The sequence below is a fragment of the Antennarius striatus genome, chromosome 6 (genome assembly GCF_040054535.1).
Source record: "Antennarius striatus isolate MH-2024 chromosome 6, ASM4005453v1, whole genome shotgun sequence".
Lineage (NCBI taxonomy): Eukaryota > Metazoa > Chordata > Actinopteri > Lophiiformes > Antennariidae > Antennarius > Antennarius striatus.
Genome location: NC_090781.1, coordinates 25,678,204 through 25,696,078, shown reverse-complemented (window position 1 = coordinate 25,696,078; position 17,875 = coordinate 25,678,204). Strand labels below are relative to the sequence as shown.

The 17,875-nt window shown below is 52.5% G+C and overlaps 2 protein-coding genes across 4 annotated transcripts; one reads left to right on the top strand and one right to left on the bottom strand.

Moving 5' to 3' along the window:
- The first annotated feature begins 515 nt into the window (after positions 1-515).
- On the top strand, positions 516-10,254 carry fbxo46 (F-box protein 46). 2 transcript variants are annotated; one of them, XM_068316722.1, is made up of 3 exons: positions 516-909; positions 6,690-7,297; positions 7,418-10,254. In XM_068316722.1, exons 2-3 carry the CDS (start codon positions 6,821-6,823, stop codon positions 9,104-9,106), a joined length of 2,166 nt encoding a protein of 721 aa, XP_068172823.1. In that variant the 5' UTR covers positions 516-909; positions 6,690-6,820; the 3' UTR covers positions 9,107-10,254. The 2 variants fall into 2 exon arrangements, with proteins under 2 accessions (XP_068172823.1, XP_068172824.1); XM_068316723.1 differs by lacking the exon at positions 516-909 and adding an exon at positions 3,232-4,601.
- A 2,712-nt stretch (positions 10,255-12,966) lies between these two features.
- On the bottom strand, positions 12,967-17,737 carry si:dkey-260j18.2 (uncharacterized protein LOC325231 homolog). 2 transcript variants are annotated; one of them, XM_068316725.1, is made up of 5 exons: positions 17,239-17,737; positions 16,356-16,509; positions 16,211-16,289; positions 14,534-14,761; positions 12,967-14,468 (listed from the first exon to the last, which is right to left on the bottom strand). In XM_068316725.1, the coding sequence occupies exons 2-5, from the start codon at positions 16,507-16,509 to the stop codon at positions 12,974-12,976; spliced, it is 1,956 nt and encodes a 651-aa protein (XP_068172826.1). In that variant the 5' UTR covers positions 17,239-17,737; the 3' UTR covers positions 12,967-12,973. The 2 variants fall into 2 exon arrangements, with proteins under 2 accessions (XP_068172826.1, XP_068172825.1); XM_068316724.1 differs by having other exon boundaries at positions 16,211-16,509.
- Positions 17,738-17,875: the final 138 nt, after the last annotated feature.

The following is a 17,875-nucleotide window of genomic DNA, read 5'->3' as shown; positions in this document are numbered from 1 at the left end:
GTTTTGGATGAAAATATGAAACCTTCATAATTCCTGATGTCAAACCGGGTCACTTTACATCTCTAAATAGAAAATGTAGTATAATATATTTAACATATTTTTGTTTTTGAAACAAAAGCATTGGCACAAAAGTTTTAATATCAATAGGAACAGGTTGAATATACAGTACTAGATTAAAGTGCAGAAATCAAATCACAAAGATTTACACAGTGAAAGTAAGAAATGATGAGAGCACATGATGAATAAATTATTTAGATATCCTGTCCAGGAACATGTAAAAATTTCAATGGCCTAAACATTAAAGTCCAGTTGGGTCTGCTGGGATTTGAACCGGTGACCTTCTGGCTCCACGTCCAGGAGACGGGTTCTAGAGCGGCTCTTCCCACCTGTTGGACACCGTGACCTTCTGCTCCGGTGTCCGGGGCGCAGGGGGCGGGGAAGGGTGGGCGCTACGCGGACGCCATATATGGGCATCGCACTGACTCTGCCTCGCTATTGGCTGGTGGCCTGATGCAGCTGCTTGTCAACAAGATGGCCTTCCTGCTGCCGTTCTGACAGAGTATTTTGGTATCCCCGGGAACACACCGTAAAAGCCGGTGACACTGGCGAACGGGTAACGGCAGAGTGACGTCACACAGACCGGAGGGGGCGTAGAGTCCACCGGACCCGGTTCCGGTAGCTGACAGAACCCGCGAGCGTCGGCAGCGGAGCGGCTCGATGGGAGAAAGTCGCTGCGGGCTAGCATCAACGTTAGCCCGCTAGCAGCTAGCCTAGCTACGTGGACGCGGCTAGTTAACCCGTGTCACCTGCGTTCACACGGACGAACCGGGTCGGTTCGGGACGGATCCGTCCCGGGAACGTTTGACATCGACTCTTTTGAGATTAACGAGTACAGATAATCCCGTTCAGGTGGGTACGATTGGTTCGTTTGTGCGGTTTTTTTGTAAATATCCTCGCTTGTTAGCAAACGTCATATAATAACGCAGGTGCTACTCAGTTAGCTCTGTTAGCTAGCTCAATACGAGTGTGTTTACTAGCTACAGTTATCAGTTTATAGACTACATAGGTTATTAAAGTTACTTTAAATGTTTGGTTTGGTTTATTCTGGTTTGTTCTGGAGTTTAATAAACTAATTCCACGAACACTAAGGCGCTTAATATTTCACCAACATGACGACGTTAAGCTATCTGTTAACCCGCTAGCTAAATACCTCCCTTTACATGTTTAACGATAATTATTAAATATTAATACTAAATATTAGCAACAAGATTATTAATAATGCACTATTTGGTGGTTGTCAGTTGAAAAACATCAGTTTTTAAGGTTTGAAGTTAATCCAATGCAGAACCAGTAGTCTAATACATGTTGAGTACATGAAGTACTAAACATTTGTGTGTGTCCTCTGCAAATGAAGGAGTAATCTATGGAGTGTGTTGTTGATTCAGATCTGATCCATCGAGGTTCAAATGGAGGAGAAATGGTTACATTTACAGATATCTTTTGTTTTTGACACGACTCCACAATATAATCTAAGTCTGTCAGTGCTTTTAATATTAGGAAACTGATGCCACATAGTGAGGCTGTGTGTGAGTAGTTAGTGTTGACACAGTGGAGCTTGTGGTTGTTCAATCAAAGTCTGATTTGTAGTGACGATCACACAGTCAGCCTCTCTTTTAGGCATCCTGATAACTGCTTATCTCCATGGAATCATCTTCCTGAGCTCTCAGCTCTTTTGTTCTGTTGACAGTTTGCTGGATCGCTGACCCGACCGGCTGCGGTTCCGTCTCCACAGGCGGCATGTTGGTATGATCATTTGTCGGACTGACATACTGTGAACCTCACTCCTAGTGAGGTTGAGGATTTTTGTGCGACTAGCAGTTTGCTCGCTGAGCCGAAGGGGCAAATGAGGTTGCAGTTCTCTGTTTGCATGAATCAGGGAATGGTCTGTCTGCATCTCCTCAGAAACAGCTGGACAGATAAACGAGGGTCCAAACGCTTGGTAGTTCTTGACAGCCTGTCAGGTGGCACAATGGGAGCCGCATACCCACAGCAGGGAACTGGTTTGAGGTAAAGTAAGACTGGGATAGTGTAAGACCGGGGATAGTGTGATTACTTTTTTTCAATTTTAGCCATTTCTCTTGCAAAAGATAAATGGTAATAAAAATGGACGGCACAGTGCGTAAGTTACGTCTGTTGGGATAGAAAACAAACGATATTCATATGACTGGAGAGTCGATAATAGTGTTGGAAGTCAGAGTGAGAGCGGTGTGTCTGTGGGATTGTTGGCTGGTTGTCAGACACTTAATTACATAATGAGTGGTTTATATTTATGTGCATTACTACCCCTCAGGATTCTATTTCCTTAAATGTCAATACTATGCTGTATTGAAAGAAATTCCCTCACCCCCAGAGTAACATTCACATCAGTTCAACAAGCCCCACCTCTAGTGAAATCCTGCTTTACCTCGTTTACTACTTTTCAGAGGTAATTTTTTATTTCAGGAATAAAATATTTTTGTTATGCTTCCACTAAAACAGTTGCATGATTCCTTTAAAAAGCCAAAACAAAATGTTGTGTACTAAAACTCTGGGTCATTGTGAGTATAATGACTGTTACTACTGTTACTGAGAAAGTATTCTGTGTACATTGATATTTTGTCCTGGTGGTTATCAGAACTAGAAACTCTCATGCTGTTGCTGTTCTTCTGGCATCGTATCCTTTGAGACTGATTTTGGAGAGTGTGAGTGTGTGTGTGTGTTAAATCAGGGTGCGGCAGCAATCCACAAGCGCTTTACAGAAACTTGAGCGAGCCATTTGTCCCTGTCAACATTTTTTTTAATGTTGAAAGAAAACCATACGTACATGTTTTGGACAGAGAAGCAGTGATGTCATCTGTTGTTGTTGGAGTGTGAACGTCTGATATCTGCTGTGTTTTCTCTGGTTGGTTCCCTAAAGACGCCTCTTCTTTGGATAACGTCGTATGATTCGACCACAGGTTCACACGTCCTGTTTGCTCTGTCCAGGCAGCGTGCTATGTCCATTAGCTGAGACGTGACATTCTGTCCATTTTAACCTCACGTGTTCACTAGTAACAGCTCTGTTTTCATGATCTATGTGGAAACAGACATTTCTGTGGTTTGCTATCAAAGACACAATTTTTAATTTTTTAAAGTATTATTATTATCTGATTATTAATTAAACAATGTTATTTTCCATGTCAATCTAATCCACCTGGATGTCCATGGAATACATTTGCCCCATGTGTGCAGCCTGTTTCGGGTGTGGTGGGGAGCTTTTATTGCAGCTCACCTTCCGATATAAAACTGAGTGGAATCAAGTTAATTGGGGATCATTTTTGTCCCACTTCTGTATTTATTGCACCTTGATAAAGTGGACAGTTTGTGTTTTTGAACCTTAAAAGGAAAGAATAATTTCTGCTGTCTTTGAGATGAACCAAATATGAATTTGAATTTCACAAGTTTAAAGCAAAAAAGCATTGTTCATTAAACGAGTCTTGGAACTTGGAAGCATATTCCTTAAAATTGGTCATGATTACCATCAGATGTTTTTGTAATAATCTGTTGTAAGTGGTGAGACCTGTTGCTCCAGAAACGTCTGCTGCCTCTCTATTCAGGTAAACGGCCGACTGTCATTTCCTTCACTGTGAGCCAAACGGAAAGCCGACACCTCTGAGAGTAGAATGAGGTATTGGATCTCAACGCCTCTTTAGTGCGTTCACATACTCGTCTGTCTGCTGGTAATCTGATCAGTCCAGGAAGACGTGCTTGATTCCACGGATGGAGACCCAGTCTGGTTGTTACTGTGGTGGTGCTGGAGTAGGATTTAAAGCAGGTTGCTGATGCTTTAGAGTGATCGTTATTTACGAGAAGTATTTGAAATAAAGATGTAGAAAAAGTAGTTCATCATCTGCATAAGTGGACTTTGGTGAACGATGTGGAATATTAAGCCTGATTTGATGTGAGATGCTAGTTTGGACACAAGATGTAAAGTTTCTCCGATTTACATCAGTTCATTTCCAATCTATAGATCATTCCTATTTGTTTTTTGAATACAAGCAAACCAGAGGCCTGTACCATAAAGCTGGATTACGGTTTAGCGAGATAACTGCAGGCTTAACCCTGGCTTTTCGGTACCATAAAGGTGGCTGACGTTCTATCGGGCTACGTTGTCGTGGTAACCTATGCTGAACACCTAACCTGCTCCGGAGCAGGATAAGTTCAGGATAAGAGCTCAGCAGGTATAACAGCCCCACCTACTGACCAATCAGAGCTCAGCAGGTATAACAGCCCCACCTACTGACCAATCAGTTCTCTTGAAAATGGGCCGTCCGTTTCCTGAGAACCCAGTGGATCTTGGTGCACAGCTTGTGTGCAGAGCGCTCAGGCAGAGAGAATATTTAGGGATGGCTGTAATCCGGTGGGATTGGCTGAACAATGACTGTAGAAAGGTAGAGGTTTTGGGGGGAGGGGTTACATTACATCTGTCAGCTGCTGGAGCCTCACATCAGGAATGGAACGCACCCCAACCCCGCGCTGACAGCCCCACACAGTGTGCATTGACCTGAGGGTCTTTGCCACAGGTAATATATTTCTGAGTGATGTTGGTAATTATTATGATGTCCTGAAATCCCTCGTTGGACGGGTTACAAGCAAGACACAGATAGAATGTCATTGATCAGTGATTTGTTTCAGTAAATCATGGATTGATTGATTGATTGATTGATTGATCGGTACTTTAATGTATTGTGTTGGCGATGCTGAAAACCTGTGAAGAACACAGTACGTAGAGCTGTTCATAAGGTCACGGGGCTACGATCACATGTCATAACCAAACATGTGGTTCACACACACATGTATGAACACACACATGTTACTGTAGTCAGATACACAAGTGCAGTCATAGTGGGGCAGTAATATTATAATGGCACTAACTTCCTCATTGACGCGGTCGGCCATGTTTTCCCAGCGATCCTGGCGCCGTTTGGCAGCTGCAACTGTGTTGCTTTTTGCCTGGATTATTGATTTGTATTGATCGTATTTATTGATTAGTATTGTTTGCTCCTCCGTTGTGAAATATATGCGGCTCAGGCCGGTTTATTGCATGTTTGCGATTGGTCGCATGCAGCAACCGCCGCCCTTTAATGTGAGCGTGTACAGATCTAGAGTGGACAAGCCTGGATTGAACTAGTGAGTTGATAGCCGGCTTTATGGTACCGACAATCCTGAGGGCGGATGTCTGGGTAAGTGAAGCCAGATAAGTAAGAGGAAGCCCGGCTAGGTTAATCCAGCTTTATGGTACAGGACTCTGGTCTGTCACGTTTTGTTATCGATCTTTTTTATTTGTTGTCTGACGAGGTCTAGAACTGTAGATGAGGATGTTATTCTGTTTTCATGTTCACCTTGGTTATCTGGTGTTTTTATAAATTACAATCAACAGAATTGACTTTCATTTTGTACGTGAACCGTCCATCTAGTTTCTTCATAACAAGACGATCACAATCGTCTCGTCTACAGCTGCTTCTCCACTTCGTGAGTCACGGGGGTTGCTGGAGTCTATCCCAGCTAGCTACAGGTGAAAGGCGGGGTACACCCTGGATGAGATGCATGTTTTTTGGAGGTCGTAGGAAGCGGGAGAACTCACCCGGATGGATCTAGAGGGTTCAGACTTTCTCTCCTCACTTTAATCTGCTGCTCTTAGCCGAGTTGTTGCTTCATGATTATGGAGGAGGAATTTCAATTCACCGCACTGCGTGGGCGTGTTTGAACCGTTCCATTAGACGGAACATACAAAGCACCGCCCATCAGTCCATCAGAGGGTTTCTTGGTGTTCTGTGGTAGAAACATTGATCATTAAACTACCTACAGGTGTATATTTACTGGTTTTATTTGTACACGCTCACCTCCATCACTCTGTGATGACAGCAGAAGGAAGTGAGGAAGACATCTGGTGCCTCAAACGCAAATCGGATCAGCAGTGTGGTCGTTCTCCTGAAAGGATTTCAGTTACTTTTAATGGTTAAATGAGTTTCAAGTTGAGTCACTGAATGGGTTGAAGTCGTATCTCCAGGTTCTGCTTTATTTCTCTAACTGTTGGTCTGATAGGTCACCTCACCTGTGGTCAGGTGTGTGCCACGCCCTCTTCATTCTGGCGTTTACAGCACTACATTCCTGCTGGTTCACACACACGTGTGTGTGAGCCTTCATTTGGAGTGTGTTCAGAGAGATTTCTATATTTTTCGTGGTCCCATGATGTCATAGACACACGTGTGACATCACAAACACGCTCACACGTGACGACACTTGGCTCTAACCAGCCGTGTTGCTCTACAGCCACTTGTTTCCTCTCCCAAAGCATGCTGGGACGTTCCTGGAACAGCTATTGTGGAGAGATGTGGGCAGGCTGGACTGGGAGGGGGGGACAGCAGGACAGCTACTGCAGCGTCTCCACCCCCCTCCCCCTCCCGGTACACTAAAAATAGGTCCAGCATATGTCAGCACGCCCCTCCCTGTGTCGCCTCCTGTGTTCCGTCTGCTGATTGGCTGCTGGTGTAAACACCCTCAAGGCGTCCAGTCGCTGATCTAAATGAACCCCCCCACCTTGATGGGGGCTGCTTTGGGGTTTTTGCTGACTCAGCTGATGCTTCTCTTCTGACTTCCTGTTGATGCAGGTCGTACCCCCCCAGTGTTTCTTGTGCCCCCCGCCTCGGCGCTGGAGCGAAGACCCCCACCATGAGCTCTCTGGTTGTGGGCGTCGACCGGCGAGTCTAGATGTGGATCTGCCCCGGGGGTCCGCCTCCTGATGGACCGAGACACCTTCTCCCATATCCGCCTGTGGTGCCCCCGCCCCTTCGGCACCTACTCCCAGAACAAAGCTAGGAGCCCTGGCTCGGGGGGCGGCAGCGGGGGGACGGGGGCCCCCGCGGTCTGCAAGGGCGAACCCTCTCCGGACGCCAGGAGGGCGGGGGATGGGACTGAAGACGCCGGGATGATGCTGGGGGGGCAGGCGGTGGATGGAGGTGTGGACGGCGTGGGCTCAGAGAACACTCCCCCAGAGTCGGAAGCGGTTCCCAGCTCCCTGACGCACACCCAGACCCCCCCTGCTCCTCCAGCCGCGGCCCCCGCCTCGCCCCCCGCCCCCGGCCCCCAGGTGGAAGACGGGCGCGTGATGCTGGACACCTGGTACGTCATCAAACCCGGCAACACCAAGGAGAAGATCGCCTTCTTCGTGGCCCACCAGTTCAGCGGGGGGGGCCAGCCGAGGCCCAGCGCCATGAAGGTGAGACGGCGAGAGCCAATCAGGGCCAACGGTTCTGTTTTATCTCTATTAACGGTTCTAACGGTTTTAACAGTTCTAACGGTTCTAACGGTTCTAACGGCTCTAACCGTGTCTCCGTAGGTCAAGGGGAACTGGGCGACCGACTGCAGCAAAGCCAAACGACGGCGGCGATGCTCCTCCTACGACCCCCCCACCCGCTCCCACGCCTCAGAGCCGCACATCGACCCCTCCCTCACGTCTCCGAGCCCCGACGAGCCGCTGCCGGGGGGGGCGACGGAGACGGACCTGCTGTCGGTGGCGGAGATGGTGGCGCTGGTGGAGCAGCGGACGGCCATGGCGCTGCAGGGCATCGTGGCTGTTCACGGGGGCCAGCACCCCCCCACCGGTCACGGCCTGACCCCCCACCACCAGCACACCCTCCTGCGCAGCACAGCATCGGACCCCAGCCCCGTGCAGCCCCCCAGGGATGAAGACGCGTCACACATTCAGACAGACCAGACGGAGTCGTGTCGCGTCGCCGAGGCCATCGCTCACTTCGAGTCCCAGAACCTGGAGAACCGCCTCCACCTGGGGGGGGCTCCGGGGGTGGAGTCGTGTAACCAGGATCGCCGGAGGCGGGGCGATAGTATCTCGACCCCGCCCCCGCCCCCCAGCCACTCTCACGGCGAGGTCAGGATCGCGTTCCGGGTGTCCAACCTGGACCCGCGGTCCCAGCTGGAGCCGTCTGGACGCTCACGCTGCATGTTCATGAGCTGCGGGGGGGGCGGCGGTCAGGCGGCCCCCCGGGGCAAAGAGAAGATCACCTGCGACCTCTACCAGCTGGTCAGCCCCTCCTCCAGAGACCCCAGCAGCCTGCTGCTCGCCGCCACCGCCGCCGCCCCCAAAGCGGACGCGGACCCCGACAGGCCGGCCGGTTCGGACCCCACCCAGGACCCGACGGCGGGCGAGAAGAAGGCTGGGGGGGCAGGGCGTGAGCGGGTGACGGGGTTCCACGTGGAGGTGGTGGTGACGGGCGCCGTGGACCAGTGCGTGTTCTACGGCAAGGACAGCACGGAGAACGTCCAGGAGGAGACGGTGTGTTTCGCGGTCGCCAGCAGCGGAGGGGGGGGCGGCGGGGCCCCCACCGACCCCCCGTCGTCGGACGACCCTCCTCCGGGACAGCTCTTCTTCTTCCAGCCGCCGCGCGGCGCCGAGGATGACGCAGAAGGCCCCGGCGGCGAGTCGGACCGCGCCAACAACAACTGCCTGGGGACGGGCGTGACCCCCGGCGACCACGCCCCCCCGGCAGACCCCCCCGGCGTCGGGGACGACTGCTCGGACCCGTCGCTGTGCCGCCTGTACCGCCACGTGTCACACGACTTCCTGGAGATCCGCTTCCAGATCCAGCGGCTGCTGGAGCCGCGGCAGTACCTGCTGCTGCTGCCCCCCCACATCCTGCTGGGGGTCTTCAGCTTCCTGCCCACCCGCGCCCTCGCCGCGCTCAAGTGCACCTGCCACGCCTTCCGGGCGCTGATCGACACGTACGGCGTGCGGGCGGTGGACTCGCGCTGGAACCAGGACCCCCTGTACCGGGACGACCCCTGCAAGCAGTGCAAGCGTCAGTACGCCCGGGGGGACGTGTCTCTGTGCCGCTGGCACCCCAAGCCCTACCACCACGACCTGCCTTACGGACGCTCCTATTGGATGTGCTGCCGCCGCACCGACAAGGACACGCCCGGCTGCCGCGTCGGTCTCCACGACAACAACTGGGTGCAGCCGCCCCCCGACGGGTCGCAGCCGCCCCGCCCCCGGAGGGAGGAGGCCAGGTAGGAGGTAAAACCGAACCGGCACCACAGGACGGGGTCTGGGGTACTTTTGCTCCTTCTGTCGCCCTCAGCGGGGGCAGGTGAGGAAGGAAGAGAGGTGTGTCGCTCTCCTTGCCTTTTTTTTTTTTAACCCCAGAATACCCCCCCCCCCCGGGTGTGAACTCCCCCCTCCCTTCCTACCTCTCGTTCCGTCGGGTTTCCGTCTGACTCCAGATGGCTGCTGGGTAACTCGAACTTTTTTGTGGCGTTCTGGATTGAGCTTAGCCTGCTTCCTGTCCCGTGTTAGGCCACGCCCCCCCTCGCTGTACCCGGTGCTTTCCAGGAACGAGCTGGACTCCATCACGTGTGCGTGTGTTTACTGGTGGAATGTTCAGCGCCGCGATAGAAAATGCGATTGTATAGAGCAAACTTGATTTCCTGTCGTACCCCCCCTTCCCATCATGCATCTCTCTGAATGTGCTGTGATGTTCTACGTGGACTCGTCCCCTGATAATGCTGCTGAAATCATCGCCTGTGTCACTGATGTTTATTCTCCAGTCGCCGTTCGCTGTATAGCGACGGGCGCGGCGCGGCGGCGATACGCTCGCCGGCCCAGAGCGGACCCTGACCTCGCTGACTGGCCACGCCTACTTTCCTGGTTTACATGGAATCATGGGAGACGGACTGGGACGGACTGGGACGGACCGGGACGAAGACAAACCTGAGGTCACTTTGTGTTGGACTGAATTCTATTTCCCGGCTGTGTGGTTGGGGGTGTTGCAGGATGTTTGCTGTTGTTTGTTTTTATTTTTTTTGGAGTGTTTTCTTTGTTCCCGTCACCCGACCCCCCCCCCACAGATACATATTTTTTTTGAAACACTCCCCCTCCACCGTCATGAGGAAACCTTTCCTTCTCCCCTCCGTCCATCGTTCAGCCAACACGAACTCTGCAACAGTTTCCAGCCTTAAAAGCCCCCTACCTCTTACCCCCCCAACCCCCCCCACTCATGCAAAGCTGACTGGACCTGACAGAACTGATGTGATGAATGATGCTGGAACTCCTGCGTGGGGGTGTGCAGACGGTGGGCGGTCCTGGGAGAACCCCGTAGGTTCCAGATTGGTTAATGTCAATGAGAAATATCTGCTCAATAAAACAGACGTGATGATTAAAAACTGGAAGTGTGTGTGTGTGTGTCTCTGTGTGTGTGTGTCTCTGTGTGTGTGTGTGTGTGTGTGTCTCTGTGTGTGTGTGTCTCTGTGTGTGTGTGTGTGTGTGTGTCTCTGTGTGTGTGTGTCTCTGTGTGTGTGTGTGTGCGGAGATACGAGTTGTCACTCTCCATGTTTTTGTTCGACATACGAGTGAATATTCGAGATACAAGTCGTACTTCGGGAAATATTTGTGTTTTTTTATCATGTGGGGAGTTTGAGGCGTCTTCAAGGCTACGACGGGTTTAAAGGTATTTTATTTTAAATGGTTAAACGTTGACATACAAGTTCATTTGGGTTCAACTCGTATCTCGAGGTTCTACTTCATCTTGACTGAAAGCTGGTTATTTCTCTAATGTGAGTCCTGAGTGTTTCCTGGTGCGCGTCGTGGAGTCTTCGGTTTCCTGCACCTCGTGGGTCTTGGAGGTTTATTAGTTTTGTCTTCCACCTGCGCTCCAAACTGCATTATGTTCTCCTCACACATCTGATATCGGCGCTGGGAGCAGACGGAGATCATGTAACGGAATACAGTAATGGATTCTAACCTGATCACACATTTCTCTCCTGAATTAGACCCCTCCCTCACAAATGCGTTTTATTTGTTTAGCTCTTTGAAAGCAACTCAAATACTTTTTTATTCTTTAAATCTGTCAAAATGCGCGACATGATCTCATCTCCAGACAAAGCCTTGGTGTTCTTTTGAATTATCCTGCAGTGACCAGTTCTCACCAGCAGGGGGCGACCTCATCCAGATACATTCTGATCCCTCTTGATGTATTCATGTCTCCTCCACACTGATGTCTCCTCTGGTTCTTCTGAAGCTCCACCTGCAGAACCGACAACTCAAATGAGGCGCCACACACACACACACACACACACACACACACACACACACACTCCTGCTGTGGACGGTGGAGTGAGTTCTGGCTCCTGTAAGTAGACGAACATTCCATTTGAATTTATGACCGACCTCTCACCTGTGTCTGATTCCTCCTCCTCCTCCTCTTCCTCTCCAGGCTCGCGTCCTGTTTTCCGGCGGCCTCCCATCCACATCCCCCCCTCCTCCTCTGGAACGACGCAGGATGAACATGAAATAATTCACCTGTGTAGGAGCTCCTCATGTCTTCATCCTGCTTCAGGGAGACCCCCACAGGTGGATCTTCTCTTCAGGCGTCAGCTGGAGGTGTTGGAGGCGTTTGTTCTGTTCTAACATCTTCTGTCACTTTAAGGTTAAAGATGTTCCCTCACATTAAAGTTCTAATACATTTTGAAAAACGTGTAACTGTTCAGTTTTCTGAACCATCATTAGACTCAGTTTAGAGTCCAAGTTTTCATCCACTTCAGGATGAATGCTGCATTGTGGGAAATGTAGTCAACAATGCAACAAATAATCTGTCCATCTTTCAAAAACTGGTCACTTCTTAATTTTCATTAATTAATTATTAATTTTCAAATGAAAACTTTGGGGGGGAAAATCGTGGAATTACTTTTAAATTGGAAATATTTCTTTAAATCCAGTATTTAAAGTAGAAATGAACCTGTGTCCAGCCGCCCTCTGGTGGACGGATGAGGAACAGCTGGGAGATGTTTCTGCTGTTTGTCAGGCTAATCCTAATTTAATCTGACACGAATAAAAGAGATTATAATCTCAGGTAAACCTCAGTTTACGTCGTTAAGTAGTTCCAGGAGATGTTCGCTATTTGAAGCTGGCAAATGAATTGTGTGTGTGTGTGTGTGTATGTGTGTGTGTGTGTGTGTGTGTGTGTGTGTGTGAGACGCTTCATGAAGAGTTGTGACAAACTGAGTTCAAGTAAATCTCCTTTAATGGTCCCGTTCAGCAGAACATCCATGGGTTCAGTCCTAAACATGCGTGTGCACACGATCACTTCACGTCATACGAGCTGTTAGCACGGGGGGGTGGTCCAGGGGGGGGGTGATGAAGGCTCAACGCGTCATCACCATCCCAGTGTGTGGAGTGTGTGTCAGCAGAAAGATTCCACTTGACATCAGAGATCCAGTTAAGGTGGGGGGGTTCGACCAGCGGAGTCTGCTGACTGGTGGATGTGGATAGACGTAAAGTAGTCCCTGGACATACGAGGGATTTGAGGCACGAGTCGCCTCGGGACAACCGAAGGAGAAAACACTTTAAAGCTGACGTTTCTGACTGGAACTCGAGAACCTTCTGACAGATTCTGGTGTCGTTCAAATCGAATAAATTAGTTGTCATGACAACACAAACATCCATCCATCCAATCAGGAACAGAGTTTCTTCTCAGCTCCACTCAGACTGAAAACGTGTTCCAGGAGCTTTACTGAGAACTGATGTTTCACACACAGGCTGTAATGGACCGGGGGGGGGTTGTGTTCATACTGGGGGGGGGGGGTTGTGTTCATACTGGGGGGCGGGGCCTGAATAAATTAAATAACTGGTAGAAAACACGAATACGAGCGTCCAGCTGGAGTCCTGATGTGAGAACAGGAAGCTCCAACCAGCAGCTGATATGTTTACCCACGGGGGGGGCTTTAGCGGCCCCCCATCATTGTGTCTGAACCTGAAACTGCTGCGGACATTGAACTGGTTCCCAGCTTTAAAGAAACACCCCAGTGACAAACTGGGGGCGATATTTCCCTTTGAGCGTCTCCCTGGTTACATTCAGCTGCTGATGGGACTCCACCGGGGGGGGGGCTACTCGCTGGTCTTCTTGCAGTTCTCCCGGGCCAGCCTGAGCCGGGACAGGATGTGTTTCTTGGGGAACTTTAAGGTGGTGCACCCGAACTGGCTGACCCCCCCGGTGTCCCCGGGGAGCTTCTCGCGCCGCTGCACCCAGCTGCGCCAGCCGGGCTTCCAGCAGTAGACGCTGTCGTAGAAACGGGAGCCGTTCTCCCCCCCCAGGACGTAGATGCGGCGGTTCCACCTGGCCACGCCCCCCGCCGCGATCCGCCGGGGGAGGCCCGGGAACACCACGGGGCTGGGGGCTCTGTCGCTCCCACCCCCACGCTGCTGCTGCTGCTGCTGCTCGGCGGGGACCCCGCCCCCGCCCCCCGTCAGCTCCCGCTCCGCCCCGGAGCCCCGCCCCTCCCTGAAGAACAGCACCCGCCCCGTGGCGTCCAGCGTCTCCAGGTTGGTGTAGTTCCCGTCCAGGAACTTGGTGGTGTCCCTCATGTACCCCCCGATGGCGCAGACCCCCCCGCGGACCGCCACCCCCCCGGCCAGGCAGGTGGCGCCGGAGTCCAGCGCCACGCGGGTCCAGCAGCCGGTGGGGGTGTGGTAGATCAGCACCCCCGCGTGCACCACGGCGCGGTTCTGCTCCAGCGTGGTGCCCCCCAGGAGGTAAAGCCGCCCCCGCAGCGCCGCGCAGGCGAAGGCGCGCAGCGGGAACGGCAGGCGGGGGCCGGGCCCCCACCGCAGCGTCCTCAGCTCCAGCGTCTCGCTGGAGTCCAGCAGGGCGGAGCGGTTGCTGCCCCCCAGGGCGAAGAGCACCTCGCCGCAGGCCAGCAGCCCCAGCATGGCGCGGGGCTGCGCCATGGGGGGGCGCTCCCGCCAGCGGTCCAGCACGGCGTCGTACTCGTGCACCGCCGCCGACACCGACCCCGTGCGCAGGATCCCCCCCGCCACGAACAGCCGCCCCCCCACGGCGGTGCAGCCGGGGCTGACCAGCGCCCCCAGCGCCGCCAGCTTCTTCCACTTCCCGGTGCGGGGGTCGAAGCAGTCCACCGTGTAGTCCCGCCCCCCCGCCGTCGCCTCCCGCGGCGTCAGGTCCACGCACACGATCTTCTTCTCAAACATCCCCTCCCGCGGCCGTAGGGGCCCCCCGGGGCCCTCCCCGGGGGGGCCCAGCTCCTGCCCCAGCCGCCGGCTCTCCTCCTGGGACAGCAGCCCCGGGCGGAGGTGTCGCAGCAGCGCCGGCATGTGGGCGTAGCGCTCCAGCGGCCGGTGCTCCGCCCAGCGGCGCGCCGCGTCGTACACCTCCGCCTCCGACTCCACCCCCAGCCGGTCGGAGCTCAGCAGACTTCCCAGGGTGCCGTGGTCCAGCAGCAGGAAGTCCTTCTGCCGGGCCACGCGGGGGAAGTGCTGGGCGACCAATCGGAGCGAGGCGCGCAGCAGCAGCTGGTCGTGATGCGAGCGCGCCAGCGAGTACATCCCCAGACAGTTCTCCAGGGACAGCTGCTCGAACAGGAACCTGCAGGCGGAGCGCAGGGATTAGCCCCCGCAGGGCCGCACAAAGTAGTCCCCCCCCCGGCCTACCTGGAGCACAGGTCCTGGAGCGGCATGACCTGCAGCCGATTGGACGCCACGAACAGGTCCTCGGCCGTGTCCAGCGATAGCCCCGCCTCCCCGGTGTACACGAACTGGATGACCGTTTCCATGACGGCGGGGGTCACTTCCTCCAGACGGATCTCTGTGAGGCGCGACTCCACCAGGGGGCTGGTGAACATCGCCCGGAAGTAGGGGCTCACCGCCGCCAGCAGCACCCTGAGGGGGGGGCAGAGGGGCGTTAGTGTCTGACGTCTGTCACCACGGGGGGGGGCAGACTACTTCTGGGGCAACAAGCTGCACTGGTTTCTGTTTTAGGAGCAGAAAAATTACTAATTAGTTTAATCAATGATCTAATCAATATCCATCCGCCAACAGGTGGTAAAGAACGAGATCCGGCCTCACTGAAGTCGTATCCATCCACCAACACGTGGTAAAGAACGAGATGCGGTCTCACTGAAGTCGTATCCATCCGCCAACAGGTGGTAAAGAACGAGATCCGGCCTCACTGAAGTCGTATCCATCCACCAACACGTGGTAAAGAACGAGATGCGGTCTCACTGAAGTCGTATCCATCCGCCAACAGGTGGTAAAGAACGAGATCCGGCCTCACTGAAGTCGTATCCATCCACCAACAGGTGGTAAAGAACGAGATCCGGCCTCACTGAAGTCGTATCCATCCACCAACACGTGGTAAAGAACGAGATGCGGTCTCACTGAAGTCGTATCCATCCACCAACACGTGGTAAAGAACAAGATGCGGTCTCACTGAAGTCGTATCCATCCACCAACACGTGGTAAAGAACGAGGTACGGTCTCACTGAAGTCGTATCCATCCACCAACACGTGGTAAAGAACGAGGTACGGTCTCACTGAAGTCGTATCCACCCACCAACACGTGGTAAAGAACGAGGTACGGTCTCGCTGAAGTCGTATCCATCCACCAACACGTGGTAAAGAACGAGGTACGGTCTCACTGAAGTCGTATCCATCCACCAACACGTGGTAAAGAACGAGGTACGGTCTCACTGAAGTCGTATCCATCCACCAACACGTGGTAAAGGACGAGGTACGGTCTCACTGAAGTCGTATCCATACACCAACACGTGGTAAAGGACGAGGTACGGTCTCACTGAAGTCGTATCCATCCACCAACACGTGGTAAAGGACGAGGTACGGTCTCACTGAAGTCGTATCCATCCACCAACACGTGGTAAAGAACGAGATGCGGTCTCACTGAAGTCGTATCCATCCACCAACACGTGGTAAAGGACGAGGTACGGTCTCACTGAAGTCGTATCCATCCACCAACACGTGGTAAAGGACGAGGTACGGTCTCACTGAAGTCGTATCCATCCACCAACACGTGGTAAAGAACGAGATGCGGTCTCACTGAAGTCGTATCCATCCACCAACACGTGGTGGTGTCTTCAAGGACAACTCATATCTCAGATATTTTCTTGTATGTTAAAGAGAACATGTTCAGAGTGACGACTCGTATCTCAGAGAACTTGCATCTCGGGTTCTCCTATAAATAAAAAAGTAGTGCCAAAATCAAAGCATCGCCTCTAGATTTACTGACAGGAAGTGTTTGTGATCTGTGGCCCTGGATGCGGTTTCTTTGTGTTTTCTGAGGGACTATTTTCTCTCTGCGCGTGCCGGTCCTACCTGTGACACATGAACTTCCTGCCCTCCACCAGCAGCGTGACGTCACACAGCTGTTGGGCGTCCAGAAGCTGCTTCAGCCCTGGAGACGACAGAGAAGACGGTTTAGGAGCCGCCTCACGCCTCACGCAGACACGTGTCCTCTCACCGTGGGTGATGTAGTCCCCCAGCGGCGTGGTGCTGTCGTCGGGGAAGTCCTCCTCCTCCGAGTCGCTGTCGGACAGAGGCTCTCCCCCGCCCCCGTCCCGGTCCTGCCACGGCTGGGGTCGCCAGGTGACTGTGCCCCCCCGCACAGCGTTCATCTGGGGGAACGGTTAACATATTCATGATCAGTTTGGTGGAAGCGTTTAAACAGCTGGACACGGTGGCGCCCCCTGCTGGAGATCAGCGAAACCCGGAAAACCGTCAGATTTAGCTTCTGCAGATTGATCAGGAACGAAGCCAGAGGCTCAGATCCGCGTCTGCGTCACGTCTGAAGACGTTCGAGCAGAAAAGTATTCTAAATACGCTTATAAAGAATCGACCCGACCAGATTCAGGTCGCAGTCGTCGATTAAAGTTGTGTTCTGATCAGTTTGGTTACAAACAGATGATAATAAGTGTGTTATAACAATCAAATATCCAGAGCAGCCTTTATTGTATATCTTTATAATTATTATATTTTATATTCTGGTGTTTAATATATTTATTATCTAATTGTACATTTTGTTTATTGTGTATTTAGGTCTTGTTTTTGCTCTTGCACTCTGCATTTCCATTTTTTGCACCTGCCCTTGCACCATTGCTGCTCTGTGTGCCTTCAATTACCCCTTAGGGACAAATAAAGTTTTTTTGAATTGAATAATTTTGTCCTATTTTATGCAAACAAACGCCTCAAACAGCTTAAAGTGATTCCTGCGGGAATGGATGAGAAAACGATCCGGTTTGTGTTTAAATAAAGTTTTCTTCAAATGAGTGTCATGACACAACTAAACAAATAAAGTTATGTTTTAAACATCTTCACTGGGGGGGGCCGGTGTTCATCTCCATCACCTTCGCTCTTCTTCTGGTTTCCACCGTGAGGCTGGTCGGTCTCTCCTCCAACCGGAACCAGGGGGGCGGCTGTGGGATGCTAACTGTGTCCGAGAACCCGGGAGTCACCAGAGGCTTCCAGCGGCTTCCCTCGCTCCCATCGGGGGGTCCGGTCCTCGGGGATCCGCTGCGGGGCTCGTCCCGGCCTGTGGAGCTCTCGGGTCGGGCTACTCATCCAGTCCCGGGCGCCTCATCCCTCCAGACAGCCGGACACACTAGCTTAAACAGCAGCCATCCTCCCGCGGGTCACCAGCCTGTGTTCCGGGGAGCCATCAGTCCACCATGGCACCCGGTCCTCGGTCCGAAACCGGCGGCGGAACCGGGAGGGGACGGTTCGTTGGCCCGCAGGTGGAGGAAAGCGGAGGAATCCAGGTCCGCTCGGCCGCACTTGTCACGTCTGAACCGGATTACCGCAACGTTAAACTTCCGCTCATTTGATTGGCTGACCTTTGACTCGTGACGTCTTGTTTGGGGCGGAGTCATTTCCGTTTTCGGCGAGAAAAAATTAAAAATAAATACATATTGTATTTTCCTTGCATAATTCGAGTCATATACAATCATATCTTATTGTTTAAATGAATATAAAAAGTTTTTTTTT